Source organism: Spinacia oleracea, chromosome 6 (assembly GCF_020520425.1).
Source record: "Spinacia oleracea cultivar Varoflay chromosome 6, BTI_SOV_V1, whole genome shotgun sequence".
In the NCBI taxonomy this organism is placed as follows: domain Eukaryota; kingdom Viridiplantae; phylum Streptophyta; class Magnoliopsida; order Caryophyllales; family Amaranthaceae; genus Spinacia; species Spinacia oleracea.
Window position 1 is genome coordinate 42,032,490 of NC_079492.1, and position 21,387 is coordinate 42,053,876.

The window sequence follows — 21,387 nt, forward strand, 5'->3', positions numbered from 1 at the left end:
CGAACCGAACAAGAACAAGTCTTTAGGACTCCAAGTGTCGTTCCTCCGTAGATAGTCCACAGCACGTCCGGATCCGCCTTGAGATTGACCAACTAGAATCGCCCTTAAGGTACTATAAATTTCGGCTAATAGGGCAAGTGTTTGTGGCTGATTTTTGCTTGAAAATCTTACCTTTGAATACTTCAATTCACAATGTAAATATGTGACCCTAGGCACCTATTTATAGAGTTATGGAAAAAGACTTGGAATCCTATTAGGATACTAATTTGTTTAATTATAATCTTATTAAAACTCTATTAAACAAATTCTATCTTTATTAGGATTAGGATTTAATCATAGAACAAATTCCATTAGCTTTAGGATTTGTATTGAAACACAAACGTTGCACGAGCACGAGCATCGCACAAAACCCGCGCAGGCCTTGCGGCCCACACGAGCAGGCGCTGCTCGCAGCCCACGAGCATCAGCCCGCGCGCGCGCGCCATGCCTCGTTGGGCCTGGCGCGGTTTGGCAGCGTGTGTTTGGGCGCTTGGCTTGCTGGGCGTAGGCCTGGCTTCGTGCTGGGCCTTCGTCTAGCAAGTCTCGTCCGATGCTAATTCGTATGACGCGCTTCCGATTAAATTCCCGATTCCTTAATTCATTTCTGATACGAACAATATTTAATATTTTCGTCTCCGGAATTAATTTCTGTTTCGAACAAATATTTAATATTTTCGTTTCCGAAATTATTTTCCGATTCCGATAATATTTCCGATTCTGACAATATTTTCGTTTCCGGTAATATTTCCGATTCCGGCAATATTTTCATTTCCGATAATATTTTCCGATACGTACCATGTTTCCGTTTCCGGCAACATCTACGACTTGGATAATATTTATATTTCCGATACGATCCATATTTCCGTTTCCGGCAATATCATCGTTTCGGAGTATTCATTTCTTGCCTTTGACGATCTCAGCTCCCCATGAAACCAAGATCCGTCGATTCCGAATATCCATAGATGGAGTATTTAATTCCATTAAATACTTGATCCGTTTACGTACTATTTGTGTGACCCTACGGGTTCAGTCAAGAGTAAGCTGTGGATCAATATCATTAATTCCACTTGAACTGAAGCGGCCTCTAGCTAGGCATTCAGCTCACTTGATCTCACTGAATTATTAACTTGTTTAATTAATACTGAACCGCATTTATTAGACTTAACATTAAATGCATACTTGGACCAAGGGCATTATTTCCTTCAGGGAAAGCTCCTGGTCCTGATGGGTTTGGGAGTACTTTTTTTAAAAAAGAATGTGGGGTGAAATAGGGGATGATGTTTGCAAGGATATCCTGGACTTTCGCAATACTGGAAAACTCTTGAAAGAGATCAATACCACTAGTGTTACCCTTATCCCTAAAGGGAAGTGCCCTGAAAGTGTGCAAGAGTACATGCCCATTTCTTGCTGTAATGTAGTTTACAAATGCATCTCTAAAGTCTTATGTTACAGACTTAGAAGTATCCTACCTGATGTGATTGCTCAGAATCAAGGTGCCTTTGTCCACAACAGATTCATTGCTCATAACATCATGGTTTTCCAAGACCTTGCTAAAGGGTATGAGAGGAAGAACAACTCTGCAGGATGTCTCATAAAACTGGACCTACAGAAACCTTATGACTCTGTATAGTGGGATTTTGTAGAAGAAATGTTGGTAGCCCTCAAGTTTCCTACACATTTCACTCATCTTGTCATGCAGTGTGTGAGGTCGCCTAGATTTTCACTATCTATAAATGGGACTTTTCATGGGTTTTTTGAGGGAAAAATAGGCCTTAGACAGGGTGATCCCTTATCAGCTCTGTTATTTGTGCTATGTGTTGAATACTTATCTAGAATCCTGATGATGGTAGGTGAAAAAGAAGGGTTCAAATTCCATCCAAGGTGCTCTGCTTCAAAATTGAATATTCTGTGTTATGCAGATGATTTCATTCTGTGCTGTAAAGGTGAATTTAAATATGTTCACCTGATGATGCAAGGGTTTTAGTTGTTCTCTCAAACTACTGGTCTGAAAGCAAGTCCCTCCAAAACCTCTGTATACTGTTCTGGTATGACTGGAGGTGCAGTACAGAGAATACTTGACATGACTGGTTTTGCTAAGGGGTGCTTCCCTTTTAGGTATCTTGGCATTCCAATTTGTTCTAAAAAGATAAGTGTGGCTGAATGTGAGAAAATTGTGGAAAAAATGTGTGTTGGAATCAAGGTGTGGAGCTCCAGGAATATGTCTTTTGCTAGAAGATTAACTTTGATTAATTATGTGTTAAGGACTCTGCAAACATACTGGGCTCTGATCATGGTAGTGCCAAAATGTGTCTTCAAAACTGTCAACAACATCTGCAGGAACTTCTAGTGGAACGGTGTTGCTGATTATGGTGGCCTTAGGAAGGTGGCATGGAATAAGGTTCGTAAGCCAAAGAAGGAGGGGGGCCTGGGGATCATTAATTTAAAGATGTGGAACATTGTAGTCATGTGAAAACATGTATGGATGATTGCTACAAAAAAGGAGAATGTGTGGGTGAGGTTGATTCACTCTGTCTACCTCAAAGACCAGAACTGGTGGGGTTATTTCCCTAAAAAAGGTGATAGTTGGTACTGGAAAGTCATATGCCAGGTTAAGGAGTTGATGAAGACATACCTATCTGAGAACCAGCTAAGATCTCTTCCAACATATTCCATTAAAAAGTCTTATTGTGAGCTAGTACCTGCTAATGCTAGGGTGCACTGGACTAATGCAGTATGGGGTCGTTTAGCCCAGCCGAAACACAGATTTATTGCTCGGCTAGCTGTTCTAGGAAGGTTGAATACTAAGTACAGACTTATGCAGTTTGGAGTGTCTACTGATAAGCTCTGCTTGTTGTGTGGGCTTGAAGTGGAGAATCATAGTCATTTATTTTTTGGTTGTCAGTACAACTCTAGATGCTGCAACATGTTGCTTCTTGTTTAAACATTAGCAATGCACTTCGAAGTTTACCTAATCTGATCAGATGGGTTCATAGGAAGAAGATCACAAAGTTCAGGAAATAGGTGATTTTCACCTTTGTGTGGTGTACAGTTTATCACATATGGGGAGAGAGGAATAATACCCTGTGGAACAGCCAAATTGGAATCGTTGATAAAGTGTGCAATCTTGTAAAGCGGAATGTTAGTACTAGAATTAGTTCAGTTTTTCCTAAAGCTATAATCTCTAGTGATCATAACTGGTTTTTAGCCCTTTTTTAAAGGGTATTTTTTGGCTTTGTGCCTTCATTTTGTGGCTGTAGTGGAGTTTGTCCACTAGCTTGTCAAACTTGTAAATCTTTGATGCATATATATACCAATACTTGCTTATCAAAAAAAAATCAATACAAGGAGTAGAGCTGTCAAAACGGTTACCGAGTCGGGTTTGGGTCTGGTCATCTCGGTCTCGGGTCATAATTCGGTCGGGTCGTGTCGGATCATTTTATCACCCGGGTTCAAGTCAGGTTCGGTCAGGTTGATTTTTTTGTCGGGTCATGTCGGGTTATTTTTTCATTTCGGGTATAGGTCGGGTTCGGGTCGGGTCGAGTCTTATTCCGGTCAGGTACAATTTCGGGTTCTGGTCTTATCGAGCCGGGTTTGAGTGGGGCTTGTAGCAGTTAATTTCGGGTTCGACTCAAGTTCGGATCGGACAATTATCGGGTCGGTCAAAATTCATGTCGGTTTCACTCTCAGATACGGGTTACGAACGGGTCTGATAACTATCAGGTCTCAAAATTATCAGGTCTAGTCAAGTTTTAACCTTATAATTAATTTTTCTTAAATTGTAAAAATTAATGATTCATTTATTTCAAATTTGAGTTTTATTTAAACCAAGTCAACGTGTGTTTTTGTCAAGTTAATACATATATAAAGTTAATATGAGATTACGAGTAAATAATCGATTTGATCATCTCAACATTTTAAACCGTAAATGTATAATTATACTACAGAGTATTAATTAAACATGGGCGAAACACATCTTGTACAATTTTAAATACTATCAAATAGGTTTAAGTTAGTTTCTTCTTGGGAAAACATGGGTTCGATTTTATTTGAATATAGGATATAAAAGTTCGAGTGTACATTAAAATTGATAATGATGATCAAGCCACGCAAAAAATACTTATAATTAAGATTATTAAGATATCAATTGATTAAATTCATAGTTCGACTATTGAGAGTATAAGCCTGCAATAGTATAACACTATAACTGTAACAGCCCGCTCTTAACGAGCTGCTGAGTAAAATTACTTAATAGCATTAATCAAACTTAGCTCTTAACCAACAAGGAACTAATCCATGAAATTCAATATCTCTTCATATTTAGCTTAAGAATATTCACACAAAAACTATTACAACCTTATATATGAAATTCAGCTAGCATATATCGTTTTTTTTGCATTCGCGATCCCTGATTCAACTTCCAGCATTAACTAAACCTGCAAAATCACGAATAGGAATCTGCCCCCACCAGGACAGGTTCAAAGAACAAAGTCAGGGAAACTGAGTACACATTGCCCAACCTGGAACTCATTTTAGTGGCTTAAAACATAATTTCGTGAGTTATTTATTTGTAAGGTAAAATCGATTTGATCCGATCAAAAATCATATTTCAAATGTGCAAGAACTTAAATCATTTCACATAAAATCTTTAATCATAACTGTAGTATTCGTGATTGATTAAATAAATTAAACAAAGGTTTCAGACTTATTCACTAGGTGTTCAAAAGATGTTCATAGCATAAGAAGTCTTCAAATCCACAATTCAACATAATCAAACCTTAACACATACCGGAAAAGTATCCATCATGGATTCACAATTCGTCTCTCATGATTTTAATGACGAACATAAGCTGAGTACAAACACATCTCGAACATAATAGCCACTAATGATTCTCCATACTGAATCTCTCATACCAATACACATATATATTCTCTCAAAGCCATTGGAACTTCGATTCGTATCGATCTCGATAATTTATTTTTGAAATTGTATCATAATACTAGTATAAACTTTTCAAAAGAGTAACTATAAGTTATTGATACTCCAAAACTATAAAATTTCCAAAAATACTTCTTATAAATGATAAATAACGTATCAAAATCACACTTCGAATTTCGCAAACAATATATGCTTGATATTTCAAAACACATAAACATACTTATTCTTTCACAATATTTGCTTATTCCAGCAAATTCTAACATGTTTGTCTTTAAAACTTATAAACTAACTAGGGGAAGAGAACACGAATAGAGATGGGTTGAAGAACCACTGTCTCCAAACTTTTAGTGGTCGTCACCCACCTTTTCACACATGCTTGCAAGACTTTTAGGACATGTCCCCACACAGATGTACATATGTACATTTACACAGATGCACAAATGTGCATATACACAGATCACACACAAATACACAAATGTTGTTCATGGCCGTTGTTAACGGCTTCTTCCCCACTAAAACACATTTGAAAACTTATCCAATAAATTTAGGAAATATATATAATCACACTTACTCAAAGTCGTGTGTCACAACAAAACCTCATCTGAAATCATAAACACAATTGAAAATCTTGGCACAAACCATACTTATACAAAGTGATAAATTTGTCCAAAATATTTGCTTAAAGATCATAATGTATTACTCATAGCTTTTCACAAATTCCGTACACACGATTCTTGAAAAACAATTTTAACATAGTATATATATATATAAGGTTTATATTCTTAACGAAACTCTCGAATACAGATACTTCAAGGCAAATCGTATTTCTTAAGCTTATCACAAATCATATTCTCCAGCTCAAATTTCCAATTCACTATTAATCCATCAAAATCCTTAATCTGAATTACACAATTGCGCATTCAATTTGATCTGTGACACAAAGATCACGCCTCCAAACCATTAGCTTATAATCACAATAGCATAATAAGCTCATATCCTTTTAATGCGTAACCTTCATAACTCCAAGTATAATAACCCAAAATCTCCCTTATAAGTAACTCCAGATGCATATAGGTTATACCCAAGTTAGCTTAATAGCTCAATTAAGACTAGTGAACTTAATTTTCTCTTGATCGTACGTGGTTACAGACCCAACACTGTAATTTAGATCTTAAAATTAATTCTCATTAAGAATAAAGTATAAAATGATGTATAAATACACATTCTAATCGTATCAAAAATATATATCATTTATATTATTTCATCTTAGTCAAAGAATAATCTTGGTCTTTTAAATTCAAACATACTCTTTACAGAAACCATATAAAGATCTCAAATAAAATAATTTAATAAACGACGAGCTTCACGACTATACAAAGGATAACTTGGTAAATATAGGCCATAAATCATAATTCGGAAAATCAAAATACATTATATGATGAGTTGCTCAAAACTTGATTTTTAGAAGAATAAATTAGTTTATTTTTATGGTTACCCAATTCATAAAACTTATTTCAAAAAGCCCTTTTCCGTTGTAACCAATCCTTATCGTCATATCCGAGTTAAAATTATACAATAACTAGTATGTTGGTAAAACTACCGTTTAGTGATAACGTTAACTATAACATAAAGAAAGTAATTATTTCATAAAGATAATTTATAGATCTTATTATAAAATTATATGGCTCAAATAATAGTTCAAGAAAAACAAAAGAATACAAAGGAAATATGTCTGTCGCTTACGATTCAAACGATAGTTCTTGCTAAACTTTATTAATCCAAACATAGGTTAATATATATATGAGTCACACTCATAGTTCTCTGTACTCCGTACCTTATTTCAAAATTTGTCATATCTATAACTTGATTACCCAGAATGATATTCAATTGTATTTCTCGAAATGTACTAAATATAAGGAAGCTAACATAAGCCGACTTAGAGTATGGAATTGCGATCACAATACAACCCATTTCATTCTTAACAAGTATATGTATCTTTACAAATCTCACATTGGTCACATTCTCCAATACGTAACCAAATTTTAATAAATCTTGCTACCAAATCTTCACAAGTCTCACAATCGAGTTGGCACAAGTCTCATGTTCAAATCTATCAAAATGTCTCACAATCAAAATTTCAAGTCTCAAAAATCGAGATTTCACAATCCACATGTTTAAATCAATTGGGATATATAAATTAAAAACACAAATTATTAAACTCACTGAAATTCTAAAAATGTTCATATTCACATCATATTTGGGCTTTCCAAATCACAATAGTATAAGTAAAACCTAAATCAAAATTCATATTGTTATACGTAAATCACATTCTTAAAGTAAAGATAATTAGCACAAGCCATAAATTTTCATCAAAGTGGATGGACAATGTGTACCTTAAGCATACGACAATAATACTCCAAGAGTACGATCTCAGGTTCATAATCCGATCATCAACACCAATTTCATGATACCCATCACTCCTTTGCTTGAACTCCCAATTATACATCCATAGTTCAATCTTCATAATATATGCATGAACTCAACTCTTTAATAAGCTCCATATATTATCTTAACAAGGGTTCTACTTTGCTAATCAAATCAGAGTTGGGAACTCAGAGGAAAGATCAACAACAACAAGGCCGCAACAACAATAAATTGAGGTATCAACAACAACTTGTAGCCAGCAGCAGCGACTGATTTCAGAAGAGCATATCTCCTAAAATACGGCTCCAAATTGAGTGACGTTTGAGCCTAAATTCATCTACGCAAAGATATCTAAATTTTTTGTTTAGAAACAAGAAGGGAAAAATTAGCGTAAGATCTTCAAAACATCACAAACAGAAGCTAGTTCTGAAAACAACAACTGCAGCAGCAGTGACAAGAAGATGGCGTATCTCCCACAATACAACTCCAAATTGAGTGATTCTTGAGGGTAAATTGATTAGCTTTTCAAGGGCTACAACTTTCCTGAAGAAACTATTGGAAAAATCCGAACTCGTGTTGTAGAAAACGAACGAAACAGAAGCAGCAGCAGATAATCAAGCTAGAGGAGAGAGATTTTTTTGGGTTGTGAGTGTTTGCACCTAGGAGAAACCATTAAACAAATTTATTTTCTCCCTTACTTGCCACTCAATTGTGAAGAATTAACAAGAAAATGACACCAATATTTGTGTGTGGCAACTCCCATGAGTGACACATAGCATGGAAGAGCAAGGCATATGAAATTATTTTATTTTTCTCACCAAGGGCAAAATTGTAATTTTACATTTAAAATAAAATAAAATAAAAACAGATTTTCCTCTCTTACACATTGAAAAGATAAAATACAATAATAATACTCATCTTTTATTAAAACTGTTTTAATCTATTTTAAGATAATAAAATGTAGTTAGCCTCTGATTAAAAAACACCTGGAAAAATTACGCTATTAGATACTACCACCCTTAAAAATAAATTTCGTCCTCGAAATTTCAGAATGCAAATTTTAGATCATTTGAAACATATTACTTTGAAATGACATCTTGAAATCACAGTGTAGGAAATAATCTAAGATATCTCGATTCCCTTGACAGATATGATTCGAATATTAATATTGGATCTTGAGGAACAATGGATGGATTGGAGATTAACGGTACTCAATCCAGTTTAGGAAGAAGGTGACTAGATGGATTGATGATGACAATATATTGAAACTCTTGATCCAATAATAACGAATTTAACTATATGTTTTTCAATGGGCCCAATCTTTACATTAGAACTCTAATCACCTAAATCAAACGATCTATTCCAAACTCAAATTCTCGTAATTCAAAACAAGCAATGAAATCTAAAATCCTCAACCCATCATCTCCAAGTTCATAACCACACTAATATTTATAAATCCAATTTCATTCATCGACACTTCTTCCCACATAATTAAAATGAAGTTTCACTAACTCCCAAAACATATGTTTTAGCTTTCAACCTTCATGTTCGTAAGACATTTTACAAACCAAATATCATCACTTTAAATCTTTCAATTCTAGACTTCTCGGTTTAAGGCATAAAACTTTTAAGGTTTAACATCCCAAACATAACTCACATACTTACGGACTCTTATTCAATCCAATAAACCCACTTCCAACTCATATGCTATGATATGATGATCATAGCAAACCCAAAATCAACCTTGGCTCTGATACCACCTGTAACAGCCCGCTCTTAACGAACTGCTAAGTAAAATTACTTAATAGCATTAATCAAACTTAGCTCTTAACCAACAAGGAACTAATCCATGAAATTCAATAACTCTTCATATTTAGCTTAAGAATATTCACACAAAAACTATTACAACCTTATATATGAAATTCAGCTAATATATCGTTTTTTTTGCATTCGCGATCCCTGATTCAACTTCCAGCATTAACTAAACCTGCAAAATCACGAATAGGAATCTGCCCCCACCAGGACAGTTTCAAAGAACAAAGTCAGGGAAACTTAGTACACATTGCCCAACCTGAAACTCATTTTAGTGGCTTAAAACATAATTTAGTGAGTTATTTATTTGTAAGGTAAAATCGATTTGATCCGATCAAAAATCATATTTCAAATGTGCAAGAACTTAAATCATTTCACATAAAATCTTTAATCATAACTATAGTATTCGTGATTGATTAAATAAATTAAACAAAGGTTTCAGACTTATTCACTAGGTGTTCAAAAGATGTTCATAGCATAAGAAGTCTTCAAATCCACAATTCAACATAATCAAACCTTAACACATACCGGAAAAGTATCCATCATGGATTCACAATTCGTCTCTCATGATTTTAATGACGAACATAAGCTAAGTACAAACACATCTCGAACATAATAGCCACTAATGATTCTCCATACTGAATCTCTCATACCAATACACATATATATTCTCTCAAAGCCATTGGAACTTCGATTCGTATCGATCTCAATAATTTATTTTTGAAATTGTATCATAATACTAGTATAAACTTTTCAAAAGAGTAACTATAAGTTATTGATACTCCAAAACTATAAATTTTCCAAAAATACTTCTTATAAATGATAAATAACGTATCAAAATCACACTTCGAATATATTCCGGTCAAGTGTCGGATTCGGGTCTGGGTCATGCATTAACGGGTCAAAATCGATCGCATGTTTTAAGAGGTTGGATACGGTCGGGATACGGGTTTCCTGTTTCAATAATATTCTAGGTCTCGGGTCGGGTCCAGGTCCAGGTCCTTACGAGTACAGGTCGGTTTAGGTCGATTTTTCGGGTAGGTTAGTTTTTTACAGCTCTAACAAGGAGGTTCGAACATTAGACATCAAGCGTGGATGATAACACTCAATACCATCTTAGGCCCTGTTCTGTTCGACTTATTTTGACTTATTCAGACAAAATAAGTTCAGATAAGTTCAGTTAAGTTCAGATAAGTTTAGATAATATAAGTTCAGCAAAAATAAGTTTTTTTTAGGCATTTTCACAAACAAATAAGTTTATTTCATACAAAATAAGTTTTTTTCAGATAAGATAAGTTCAGATAAGTTCATATAATATAAGTTCAGTCAAAATAAATCCAATAGAACGGAGTCTTAACCAACCACCAATTGAATTGGTTTATCTCTTCACTTTAATTTATAAATAAATGTTAACATAAAAAGTCTAAAACAACTAAATTTTACGTGACTTTATTTCCGATGACTATTTGGAAAAAAAAAATTAGTTAACGTATTAGGACCACCATAAAAAAAGATGTCATAAGTCTCATAAGCATCAACTATATAAATGTCATTCGTGTATCTAATTTGGTATTTTCCACTACAAAATAAATTGTAATTAAGATTATCTAATTGAAAAATTATTTGTCATGATAAATGATGTAGTGTGTTTGTGTAGTTGACGAATTTAATGAACTTTTTTCACATTATGGAATACACTTATTTTGTTATGCTCAAGAAAAATGTAGAATTAACTCGTTAATGTAGCAATCGGGACATCGCCCGAGCCACACACTAATTGACTTTTTTAAATGATGAGTTGGGTTGATTTTGATCTAAGGGAAAATAGGAGAAATATCAGATTAGTACAATTAAGTATTCCGTATTATATTGGGGCCTCTTATACATGTAGACTCGTAGTATTACCTCCGTTCTATTTGACACTTAAGAATATACAGTTATAAACGTATATTTGTGTGTTCAAAGTTAGGACACATTAGATTTTTTTTCTTTCTTTCTTTTTTACAAATGCTAAGGATATGAATTCTTACTATTACGTACGAAGTATTTAGTAATTCACTATCCGTATTATATTGGGGCCTCTTATACTCGTAGAGTCGTACGTAGTATTACCTCCATTTTATTAGACACTAAGACACAAAGAAATAAGTTAATATATATTCAAAGTTAGAACACATTGGATATGAATTCTTACTACTTCGTATTAGTAATTCATTTTCTTTAATTTGTCAGTAATTCTTAATTCTTAATTCTTAATTTATAGTAAAGAGAACCAAAAAATAAATGATGTAAATGAGATTTAATCTCAAGATTTTGGATATTATTCCATGATTTCCAACTAAGTTAATTGATATTCACTTATATTTTTATTTGTCAATTTATGTGATGTTTTATTCCATGGATTATTTTGGTCTTGATTCTATCTAGCTTGTAAAAGAAGAGTATGCTTTAACTATGCATGATTTCTTATTCGTTTATTCTAAGAAATGTATGAATGCATAAGAGTACACTGTACACAACTCTTCGGCCTAAACTCCATCAATAAATACAAACTTGGTGAAACAAATGTTCTCCGTGCATTGCAAACCATAAACGTCTTTTAACTACTTCTACGTACTCAAGGTACATATACTTTTTTTTCTATCCTCTGAGTTGTGGTTCCGTTTGGTTTTATGATTTTCACGTTAAATAAATTTCAAGAGAAAACACAATTGTAAATTAGTTTTCATTTGTTATATTATTTAATTTTTTTTTAAAAAAAGAGTTGTGAATCGGAGCGAAGAAATGCAAGTGTGTGGGATATTATATATGGGTGGTCGGGAGGGGAGAAAAAACATATATGTAACTATGTAAGGAGTAGGGAAGGAAATCTTTGTAAATGAAATAAAAATGTTTTCTACTCTTGAAATACTATTTTACATCTTTGATAGAATTGTTTTTTTTTTTTTTCAAAATTCAGTACTTTATGCCGTAATTATCAATTGTAATATTTTTAGGTAAAATAATCAAGGGATAATGATGTTAACTTTCTAGGTCGTAGAAGTGTTATCTTGACTTTAGTTATCTTGATTATTTTTTTTGTTTATGTTGATTTTCCAGCGGCAGTCAATTAAGCTAAGCGTAACAATGGCTTCAGTGCAACAAGCTCAGGTGAATGGAAAATTCAATGACAAGCAAAAAGCAGCGATCGAAAAGGCGATGCAGAAAGCACAAAATGTGGTAAACAACAACAAGAGTGTAAAGGATGAGCAACAGGAGTTGGCTTTAGTAATATGTTGTATGCAGAATATCCAGGTTCGGCCAATAGTGCATATGAAAACCCATGACATTCAGGGAAAATTCTTCGTCGACCCTCCTACAAAGATAGGCGGAGAAGGTGATGGATCATTTGTGCACAAAGGAGCTTATTCGCAAGGACCACTTCAAGTGATTGTAGGGTCCAAGTGTGCAATCATATATGGTACCATTGATAAGATGGTTCCTAGTCTTGGATATCTCTTAGCTTGGGACAGACCTGACGATTCCCATGCAACTAACAAGGTAAAAGAAATACCAATTACTTCATAAATGTTAAGGAATGTACGTAGGTAGTGAATAAATTGACAATATGGTTAACTCCCTCTATTCCTAAAAGTTTTTTCTGTTTTTTTTTTGGCGTTTCTAAAAGTTCTTCATTTTTACATTTTTGGCGTTTTTAAAAGTTCTTGATTCTATTTTTGGACATGTTTTTTGTCTAAAATACCTTTATATTTCAAGTTAATCACACACAATATAACACTACAAGAATTTGTATCTTTAACGACAACCTAATTACGACGGGTCAAAAATCCCGTCGCAAAAGGCTTTTGCGACGGGGCTAACAACCAAACAATGACGGGAGTAACTGTCGCAAATGTCTTTTACGACGGGTTTACGACGAATTTACGACGGAATTTCTATTAACGACGGCCCCCTTTTATGACGGGTTCGAGACAGGAAATCCCGTCGTTAATCAACGATTATTGGCCTTTCGTGACGGGATTTCCCGTCGTTAATAGTATAATTTCTTGTAGTGTAATACCTAAGAATATTTTCATATTCTACCATCAATTTCCCCACCATCCCTTATTTAATTCATTCACGTTTCCCCATTTATCAACTCAACCCCACTTTTATGATTTTTTATTATTTAATTAAAAATATATATTCTCTCTCCTTCATTTCTTTATAATTTTACTTCATTTCTTTATTAATTTCTCTTACACCCAATCATTATAAGATTTCATTTTCTTAATTTTCACCCCAAACCTCAAATAGAAAGAACTTAAAGGAACAGAGAGAGTATTATCTATGTTCAAATCTTTTCACTCGCTCTATCATCACCTCCTTATAATTTATTAGATAAGTTATTTAAACATGCTTTGATTGTTGCGAGCTTCGATGCTACAACGCTTGGATCCCTATCTCCACTCTCCCAACCTTAAGTTATACTCCAAAGAAAGCAGCCAGGCCAACTGAAATGTTGCCATTTGTGGTGGATAGACAAAACGTGGACGATGGGTAAATTGGGTGACAGATGGACTGGGTGAAGCAGATAGATACGAATAATGCTCCACTCGATCCGAACCTGACCCATTTACATACCTAGTCAGCCGGGCCAACTAATATAGCCGAGAGGTCGGGCACTTAAGCTTTTAATCTATATCTAGTATTTTAAACGCAAAATCATAGATGTTTGGATGACACGTGACATCCCCTTTTTTCACTCATTTGTTTTTTCAATTGTTTATTACTCCCTCCGTATTTATTTAAGGGATACACTTGCTTATTCCGACCGTATTTATTTAAGAGATACACTTGCCAGTCTTATGTGCACCGTTGTTAAAGAACCATCAAGGACATAAACACTAACTTAAAGTACTTGGCTCATAAAATAAAACTTGTTTGGACCTTGTCAAAAATTAGATTTAAAAAAAGCGAGAAAATTAAGCTTAAACTTATTTACCTTAAAATAGGTAATTTTGAAATTTGTAAGAAAACCCCTTATTTAATAATTTTTTCATTCCATAATAATTAATGTTTCAGTTTCTTCTTTCACACTGGTTAATGCAAAATATATACATATATATATATATATATAGGGTCCCCCTTTAATGAGAATATCCTTATAATGGGATGAATGAGAAGGGATCTCCACCGTAGAAACAAGTTAATCCAACAGCTAAAGTTTCGCGTGCAATTACTAAATACAGAGCTTAAAAATAAAAATAAAACAACAGACGTTTCAGGCCTTTGAACCGACCAACCAACCAGAGCGCTACAGTACTCCACCTACCCCTTTCTCTCTCCTCCTTCCGCTTCAGCTCATCTTACAAACCAACAATGGGCATTTTCTCTCACCTTTTTTGTACTTTAATGGTGAGTTAAATAAAAAACACCTCTATTTTCATCGATACCTCCGAAATCAACTTGCTGCACCGTATTAAAGCTCAATTTCATTTTACTTTTTGAGGGAAAGCAAGCTCAAATTGTGTCCTTAAAAATTTTGAGTAATAGGAAGGTTTTATCCTTTTGAACAATAAGAGAAGAGGATTGTGTTGTAATGGTTGAAAAAATCAAGGGCTTCGGCACAAATCAAGGGTCGGGCTACCTTGGGAAAAAGCATACCAGAGAAAATTGAGATATTGTGGAAATGCTCGGAGCAATTAGTGTGGGTGATTTCATTCATTGGCTGGGATGGATTGATAGAATTCCATCTTTGAATTTCCCTTTTTCTCTTAAATTCCAATTTCCATTTTCATTTCATTTGCATTTGAATTCCAACTTCATTTGCATTTCCCAAACATACTTCTAAAATTAAAGGAGGAAAGTTTATAAAATAAAAAAATATAAAAATAAATAAATGTTAAATTAATCTCGACTCATAATCTTATTGATATTTCATTATTTGCATCCCAGAATATGTAGTACTCCGTACTCCTTACATAAGTTATAGTTTCCTTATTCAAACTCTACGTACTACTTGTACTCTAATTCTAGTGCTCTAATTCTATCTTATCTTAACAAGAAAGGAAGAAAAGTATGCCTTTTTCTCTCTCTCTCTCAACGTTAATCTGGTCTGGAAGGAGAGAGAAGGGAGGAGAGATCTAGAAAATGGCTCACTTTTTGTAATTGCGCAAAACAATTTGCTCATTTCGTTAAATGACCAAAATAATTTGCTCAGTTCGTTAAATGACCAAAATAATTTGCTCATTTCCTTCAAATCAGCAAAACACTTTACTCATTTGCTTCAAATGAGCAATTTATCTTTGCTCATTTCAATCAAATGAACAAATATTATTTTATCGGCACGGGAGAAGTGGGAAACGACGAATTCAATCGAAGTTGCTCCTCCTCTGCCTCCAACGATGGTGGATGTCCCGACGGTACAACAGACTCTAAGGTGGTGGTTTGATGGAGTGAGAGAAAGAAAAGAGATTGAATGACAAAGAAATTAGAATCCCCCGAAACTTTTCATGTTATTTTTCTTGATTGCTGTTGGATTTTGATTCAAAAAGTACTTCCGCAAATAATTTTTTGTGTGCTTGAGTTTGCCATATTTGATTGCTTGGATAGCAGAGAGAAAATTAAGCTCATAGAAAACCTGGGGATGCCGGGAAGAAGCTGAGGGAATTTAATAAAAAAATCAAGATGCAATCTCTAATTATATTTTCATTAGTAAAAATTATAAAGTTTTGATATTCTTATTCAGACAATCTAACACGATCTTGCATATTTTTCTTATATACGAGTATGTGAAAGAATTTTGAAAATTCTCTTTAATGTGAATAGTGTTAAAAATCCGAATTGGAACATCATTGTGGAAAGGAGGCCGGAAGTACAAACGTTGTAGAAAAGATTAATATATGAAGTACTTTTTTCATTTCTCTAAAAAAAAAGGCCTTATGGAGTACTCTCTTCATATTTTAATATGAGTTACCATTATTATAACGGTCGTACTTTAATGTATATGTTTTTCTCCTATTTCTTTCGTACCACATGGTTCCCACTCACTATTATACTAATTTTTCTATCTCTTTCATTGTGCACACACTTACTCACACCATCATTTTGCCACAATAAATAATTATACCACTATCAATTTCTTATAATAAATAATTAATTAACTACCTATCCATGTAATCTATACTATATATTAAAAGACGTTCAAAAGAAAGTTTATATGACACGTGACACTCTTCTTATCGGTCGTTCGCTCCATGTAACATTCATATACATTAAAAAAAATATCAAACATGGTTTGCGTAAGGTTTGAAACCTTGACCTTGAGTTTAAACAATAAAGCCTTTACTGCTAGGCTATTATATGTTTTCATTGCAAAAAACATATTTATATATATATATATATATATATATATATATATATATATATATATATATATATATATAAGTAAAATTTGAATGTTTTTAATGTAGTAACGCGGGACATCGTCTGGACCCAAAAACTAGTTCATTTATTAAATTCAACACAAACCTTCTGATACTCTGTGGCATTCAAATTGTAATAAAAATAGAATACGAAAGGAGTATTTTTTCGGTTTTTTCATGAAATGCCCCAGAGGTTTCACGAAATTCACCAAATACCCCTACGTGTTTCATATCACATAACTAATGTGTGGGCCGTGCGTTCCCCCCGGTTTCGACTTTATTCAGATTTATTTGTTGTAAATATGTGTCCATGTAGATGGTGTCGTCATAGAATTATGGGGTTACGCACAAGATTAGCGACCGATTAACAACCTTCCTAAGCTTAAAATCCACGTTCTATTACGCCGAGGGCATGTAATATGTTATATGATTATTCAACCACTTACTCGTTATTACATTCTATTACCCTGAATTATGTTTTTGAGGCTTAATATCACTAGTAGAGAAATCGTCATTTGCAACTCACCAATTACAACTCATACAAGTTACACTCGCTGCGATAAGGATTTGGTCAACGCGGGTCAAGGTATAAATGAATTACTCGCAGCGATTATATGAACAACGCGCTAAGAAAAATATATTTTTTTTTTAAAAAAAATAATCGCAGTGCGTATGGGGTAATATAAGATGCAATTAGTGCAATTAATTGTAGTTCTGCCCTTTAGTGTTCGCTGCAATATAACTTCAACCGACATTTTCCTTATGAGTTGATCCATTCTCAGATCTCAGCCCTAATTATCAAATCTCCAAAACTCATTTACAGTTCTCCTTCGCAAATCTCACCGGCGATTATTATTTCCTCTTTATCTTTGATCTACTCCATCGCAAATCCAATCTCTGAAACCCTAACCAGCATTCATCTCTCTTTGTAAATCTCATTGTGAATCTCCCTTTCAATCTTCCTCCAAAGATCTCGTAATCTTTCGATTTTACATCAAGATTTCAATAGCTGTCTACAGAGAGATGAAAAGAGGGCGGAAGAGAGAGAAAGAATTCGACCTTCTGCGGCTCGATGTTCAAACTTCGTTGTTGGCTTTGCGGTATGGATTCGAGCCTTAATCTCTATTTGTTCTTGGAAGTTTGTTTGGTTTATGATGTTTGGGTGATTTGATTGATTTTAGGGTTGATTGTTCTTCGTTTGATTTGATGTAATTTTGGGTGGTTTTATTGACTGGAAGACCGATTCGGGTCATTTTTTGGTTAATTTTGTATTTTGTTTTTGTTTTTTTCATGTTATTTAGGTCGATTTTGTTAATTTTTCTGGCCAAATTGGTTTGAGTTTTTGGAATTTACTCGATTTCATTTCTTTTTGGAATTTTTCTGGCCAAATTGGTTTGAGTTTTTGGAATTTACTCGGATTCCTGGACCTGCCTAAGGGAGATGATCAGACCAATGATCATGAAGCAGATGAGAATGAAGCTGCTTCATGGTTTCTACTTTAACCCAGGTAAGAACAGAAACAACCTAAATACAAATGGGTTTTTAACGGGAGGAGAGGTTCATGAGTACCTAGACCTATTTGAATATAATTCAAGTGCAGGTAATCAGTTCTGCGAGCCGTCGTATAACCAGCAGCAGGAATTCAGTGTCCCTGAGAAGAACTTTGGAGATGACAATGTCGTACCAGTTAAGTCTAGGGAACCAAAAGATCACCAAATACAGTACCAGAACTCTTCAGTTATTCAAAGGGGGCGCTGGTTTGGGAACTGGCTGGGATAAATTGGAAGAAAGGGCCGGTATTTTATCATCTTAGCATTGGAGGAAGACGGATTAGGTGAAGTTGTTCCTTCTCCTTCTGGCTCAAGGTATGATTCTGTCCGTCTTAAATTTTGAATCCCGTGCAACTGAGAAGTAATTTTTGCCTTAATTATAGAATTGGGTTGTTTCATTATCTGAATAAAGAATCACAGAGTGCTTGTAATCATTTGTTTTTAATTTTCTTTTTTCAGTCAGTGGTAATTGATGATTGTATACAATTGATTAAAAGGGTGGACATAACATAATAAGGTTGCTTTATAGAAGTTAGGGGCATTGGATTATCTAAATTAATTGTTGTCTTCAATCTAATTGCAATAGTGGTAGGTCGATGTCAAAAGTACTCTTACTATCCAACTTTAAGCTCTTGTGAATTTTTGTTCTGTAGGGAAAATGAGGTTTCTTGTCTTTGATTACGTGCCCATGGAAGCTTATTTGCATTTGCGTGGCGGAACTTTTTACAACTACATTCTCTAACTGTATATATATATTTAATTTCCTGCATTTTTCAAGTTGTTTCAGTCTTTGTCTTCATGTTTAAGGGTATTTTAATAGAAATTATTTAAGTTATTGTCGTGCTTAATGTGGAATATTAAGGATTCTCTATGCCCACATTCTAAGTAGATTTTCTGAATCTTTAGCAAAAATATTCAATATGGTAATGCATTCTGAAAAAATCTTCGAAGCTTACTATGCAGTTGTCATTGAATTGGTTTATTTGATGCTGTGTTATCCTTCATTTTCTGTTGTCCAAGAATCACGCTGTATTTTGTGCACCTGTACTCTTTTTGTTGTCAGTACGGGTATGACATGCTCTTGTAAGTCACGTATAAATTGATGATCTGAATCTAACCGCTTTTTACTTATCAATAATTCATGTTCTGCATTTCAGAGAAGCGAGTCAGCTATTTTTTATCTTCTCTGTTCTTGTCTCAGAATTAAAAACAATGGTTTTAGATCACCTATCTAGTTTACTATTGATGGTGGATGTTTAAGAGTTATTTGTCAGTATATAGCTATGAATCATGAGCTATGCTTACCCTTTTCAGTCAACAGCTGTCTTTAGTGTCAACTACATAGATGTGAACACCAAGTGCATTATCTAAGTTACTGACCCTCTGAAAAGAAAGCTAGCCAGCTCCTTCAAATGCTTAGTGTTTTTATCTAGTCAATGAAAATTGAACTTCTCTTGTCTTTTATTTCGTTTGTTTAATTCTTTTGTTTATTAACTTACATGGTCTTTCTTTTTTAAACTTTGCGTGCCTTCTTTCTTCTCTTCTTCACCAGGAGAGCAAACCATGCTTCGTAAAATAACAGATTTTTTTGTTCCTGCAGTTAAATCAATTGAAACAGAAAGATACTTAACATAGTATACAATTGATTTTCTTTTTAAGCATTGTTAGTTCTTTGTACATTTAGAAAAACTTCATGAAACTGACGAATGAGGTGTTGGTGGTAATTTTCGTTGTTGATGCTCATTGCATTCCTTGTTGCTTCTATATTCATGTATGCCACTCTTTTTTGCAATATGCTAGTTTCCAAATGTGAAACATGATGTTTTCCTTGAAGCTGTAGACATTTAATGCATTATTGCTCTCTTTTATTCTTGTGCATGTTAATGGAGCTAACCATCTAAAGTTCTGTAATATAAACTTTGGTGCTTTTGTGCTAATAATCCTATGTTTTCTCTGTCAACAGCCTTGCGATCGCAAAAGAAGGTGAACTCACAATAGGCACCATTGATGATATTCAGAAGCTTCATATTCGATCTATTCCTTTGGGAGAACATGCTCGGCGTATCTGCCACCAGGAACAAACTTGCACTTTTGCCATTTGTAGTTTGAAGTACAACCAAGCTAGTGCAGAGGAATCTGAAATGCATTTTGTACGCTTGTTAGATGACCAAACCTTTGAGATCATATCTACTTATGCACTTGATACTTATGAATGTGGTTGCTCCATACTGAGTTGCTCATTCTCAGATGACATCAAAGTTTACTACTGTGTTGGAACAACATATGTTTTACCTGAGGAAAATGAGCCAACCAAGGTAGAGTTTTAGATTTTCATGGAGTTCATATTTCATGCATCTGTCTTCTAATGATATCTGTCAAAAAAAGGGAAACAGTATATAAACATTCAGTGGTATGGTAGTGAAACTATCTTGGCATGTTGTAGTGGAAGAAAGGCTTTTCTGGTGGCGAATACAACTTATTTAAAGCTGCTCCATTAGAGTTATTTCCGATGTTCCAATTTTCTACTCAGTATAATGGCTTGAAAGGAATGAAGGGTTTCGAATCGAAATTCATGAAATGTCGAACCCCTTCCATCTATGCACAGCATTATGGAGTTTCCTTGTGAAAATTGAATTACTTAAATGATTATAAACATTTTGCAATCCAGAGTTTTTTTTTGTCACTTTTCTCTGTTAAGGATATCTAATCTATCATATTATCATGTAAATGTTGTAGGGAAGAATTCTGGTTTTTGTTGTTGAAGACGGAAAGCTGCAACTCATTGCTGAGAAAGAAACTAAAGGTGCAGTGTACTCACTTAATGCCTTCAACGGCAAGCTGCTTGCTGCCATCAATCAGAAAATTCAGCTTTATAAGTGGATGCTTCGGGATGATGGAACTCACGAGTTACAGTCTGAATGTGGACACCATGGGCACATTCTTGCCAGTTGTATGTCCAGACTCGTGGTGATTTCATTGTTGTTGGGGATCTGATGAAATCAATTTCTCTACTAATATACAAGGTACGGAATTCAGTAAAAGTATCTAGACTGCATCTTTTCTCTGTCTGTATGTGTTGTTGCTTGTACTCCAGTCAAGCACTATTTTTCTATTTTGTGCTAACCTGAATCATTCAGAAAGATTGAATTCTGGAGTTTTGGTAGTCGAACCGTACGTTGGTGTTCCTTGTTTGGGAGCTATTTTGTTTGGATATCACCTT

The 21,387-nt window shown here is 34.3% G+C and overlaps 2 protein-coding genes across 2 annotated transcripts in view; both read left to right on the forward strand.

Moving 5' to 3' along the window:
• Nucleotides 1–1,294: 1,294 nt before the first annotated feature.
• Nucleotides 1,295–2,980, forward strand: LOC130463100 (uncharacterized). The gene is made up of 5 exons (XM_056832138.1): nucleotides 1,295–1,663; nucleotides 1,739–1,982; nucleotides 2,103–2,239; nucleotides 2,387–2,437; nucleotides 2,540–2,980. Exons 1-5 carry the CDS (start codon nucleotides 1,295–1,297, stop codon nucleotides 2,978–2,980), a joined length of 1,242 nt encoding a protein of 413 aa, XP_056688116.1.
• An 8,755-nt stretch (nucleotides 2,981–11,735) lies between these two features.
• The window catches only part of LOC110796843 (uncharacterized), a 43,976-nt gene continuing 34,324 nt past the window's right edge, over nucleotides 11,736–21,387 (forward strand). The window contains exon 1 of the mRNA XM_056831152.1: nucleotides 11,736–11,833. The gene's annotated coding sequence lies outside the window, so the exon portion shown is untranslated. The remainder of the gene's footprint in view (nucleotides 11,834–21,387) is intronic.

What these genes read in the sequence shown, in the direction of transcription:
- LOC130463100 (XM_056832138.1), top strand. Translation starts at nt 1,295, where the DNA reads ATGTGGGGTGAAATAGGGGATGATGTTTGCAAGGATATCCTGGACTTT. An exon ending in TTTCATTCTGTGCTGTAAAG is followed by an intron (nt 1,983 to 2,102) that starts GTGAATTTAAAT and finishes CTGGAGGTGCAG; the next exon opens with TACAGAGAATACTTGACATG. An exon ending in GGAAGGTGGCATGGAATAAG is followed by an intron (nt 2,438 to 2,539) that starts GTTCGTAAGCCA and finishes GCTACAAAAAAG; the next exon opens with GAGAATGTGTGGGTGAGGTT.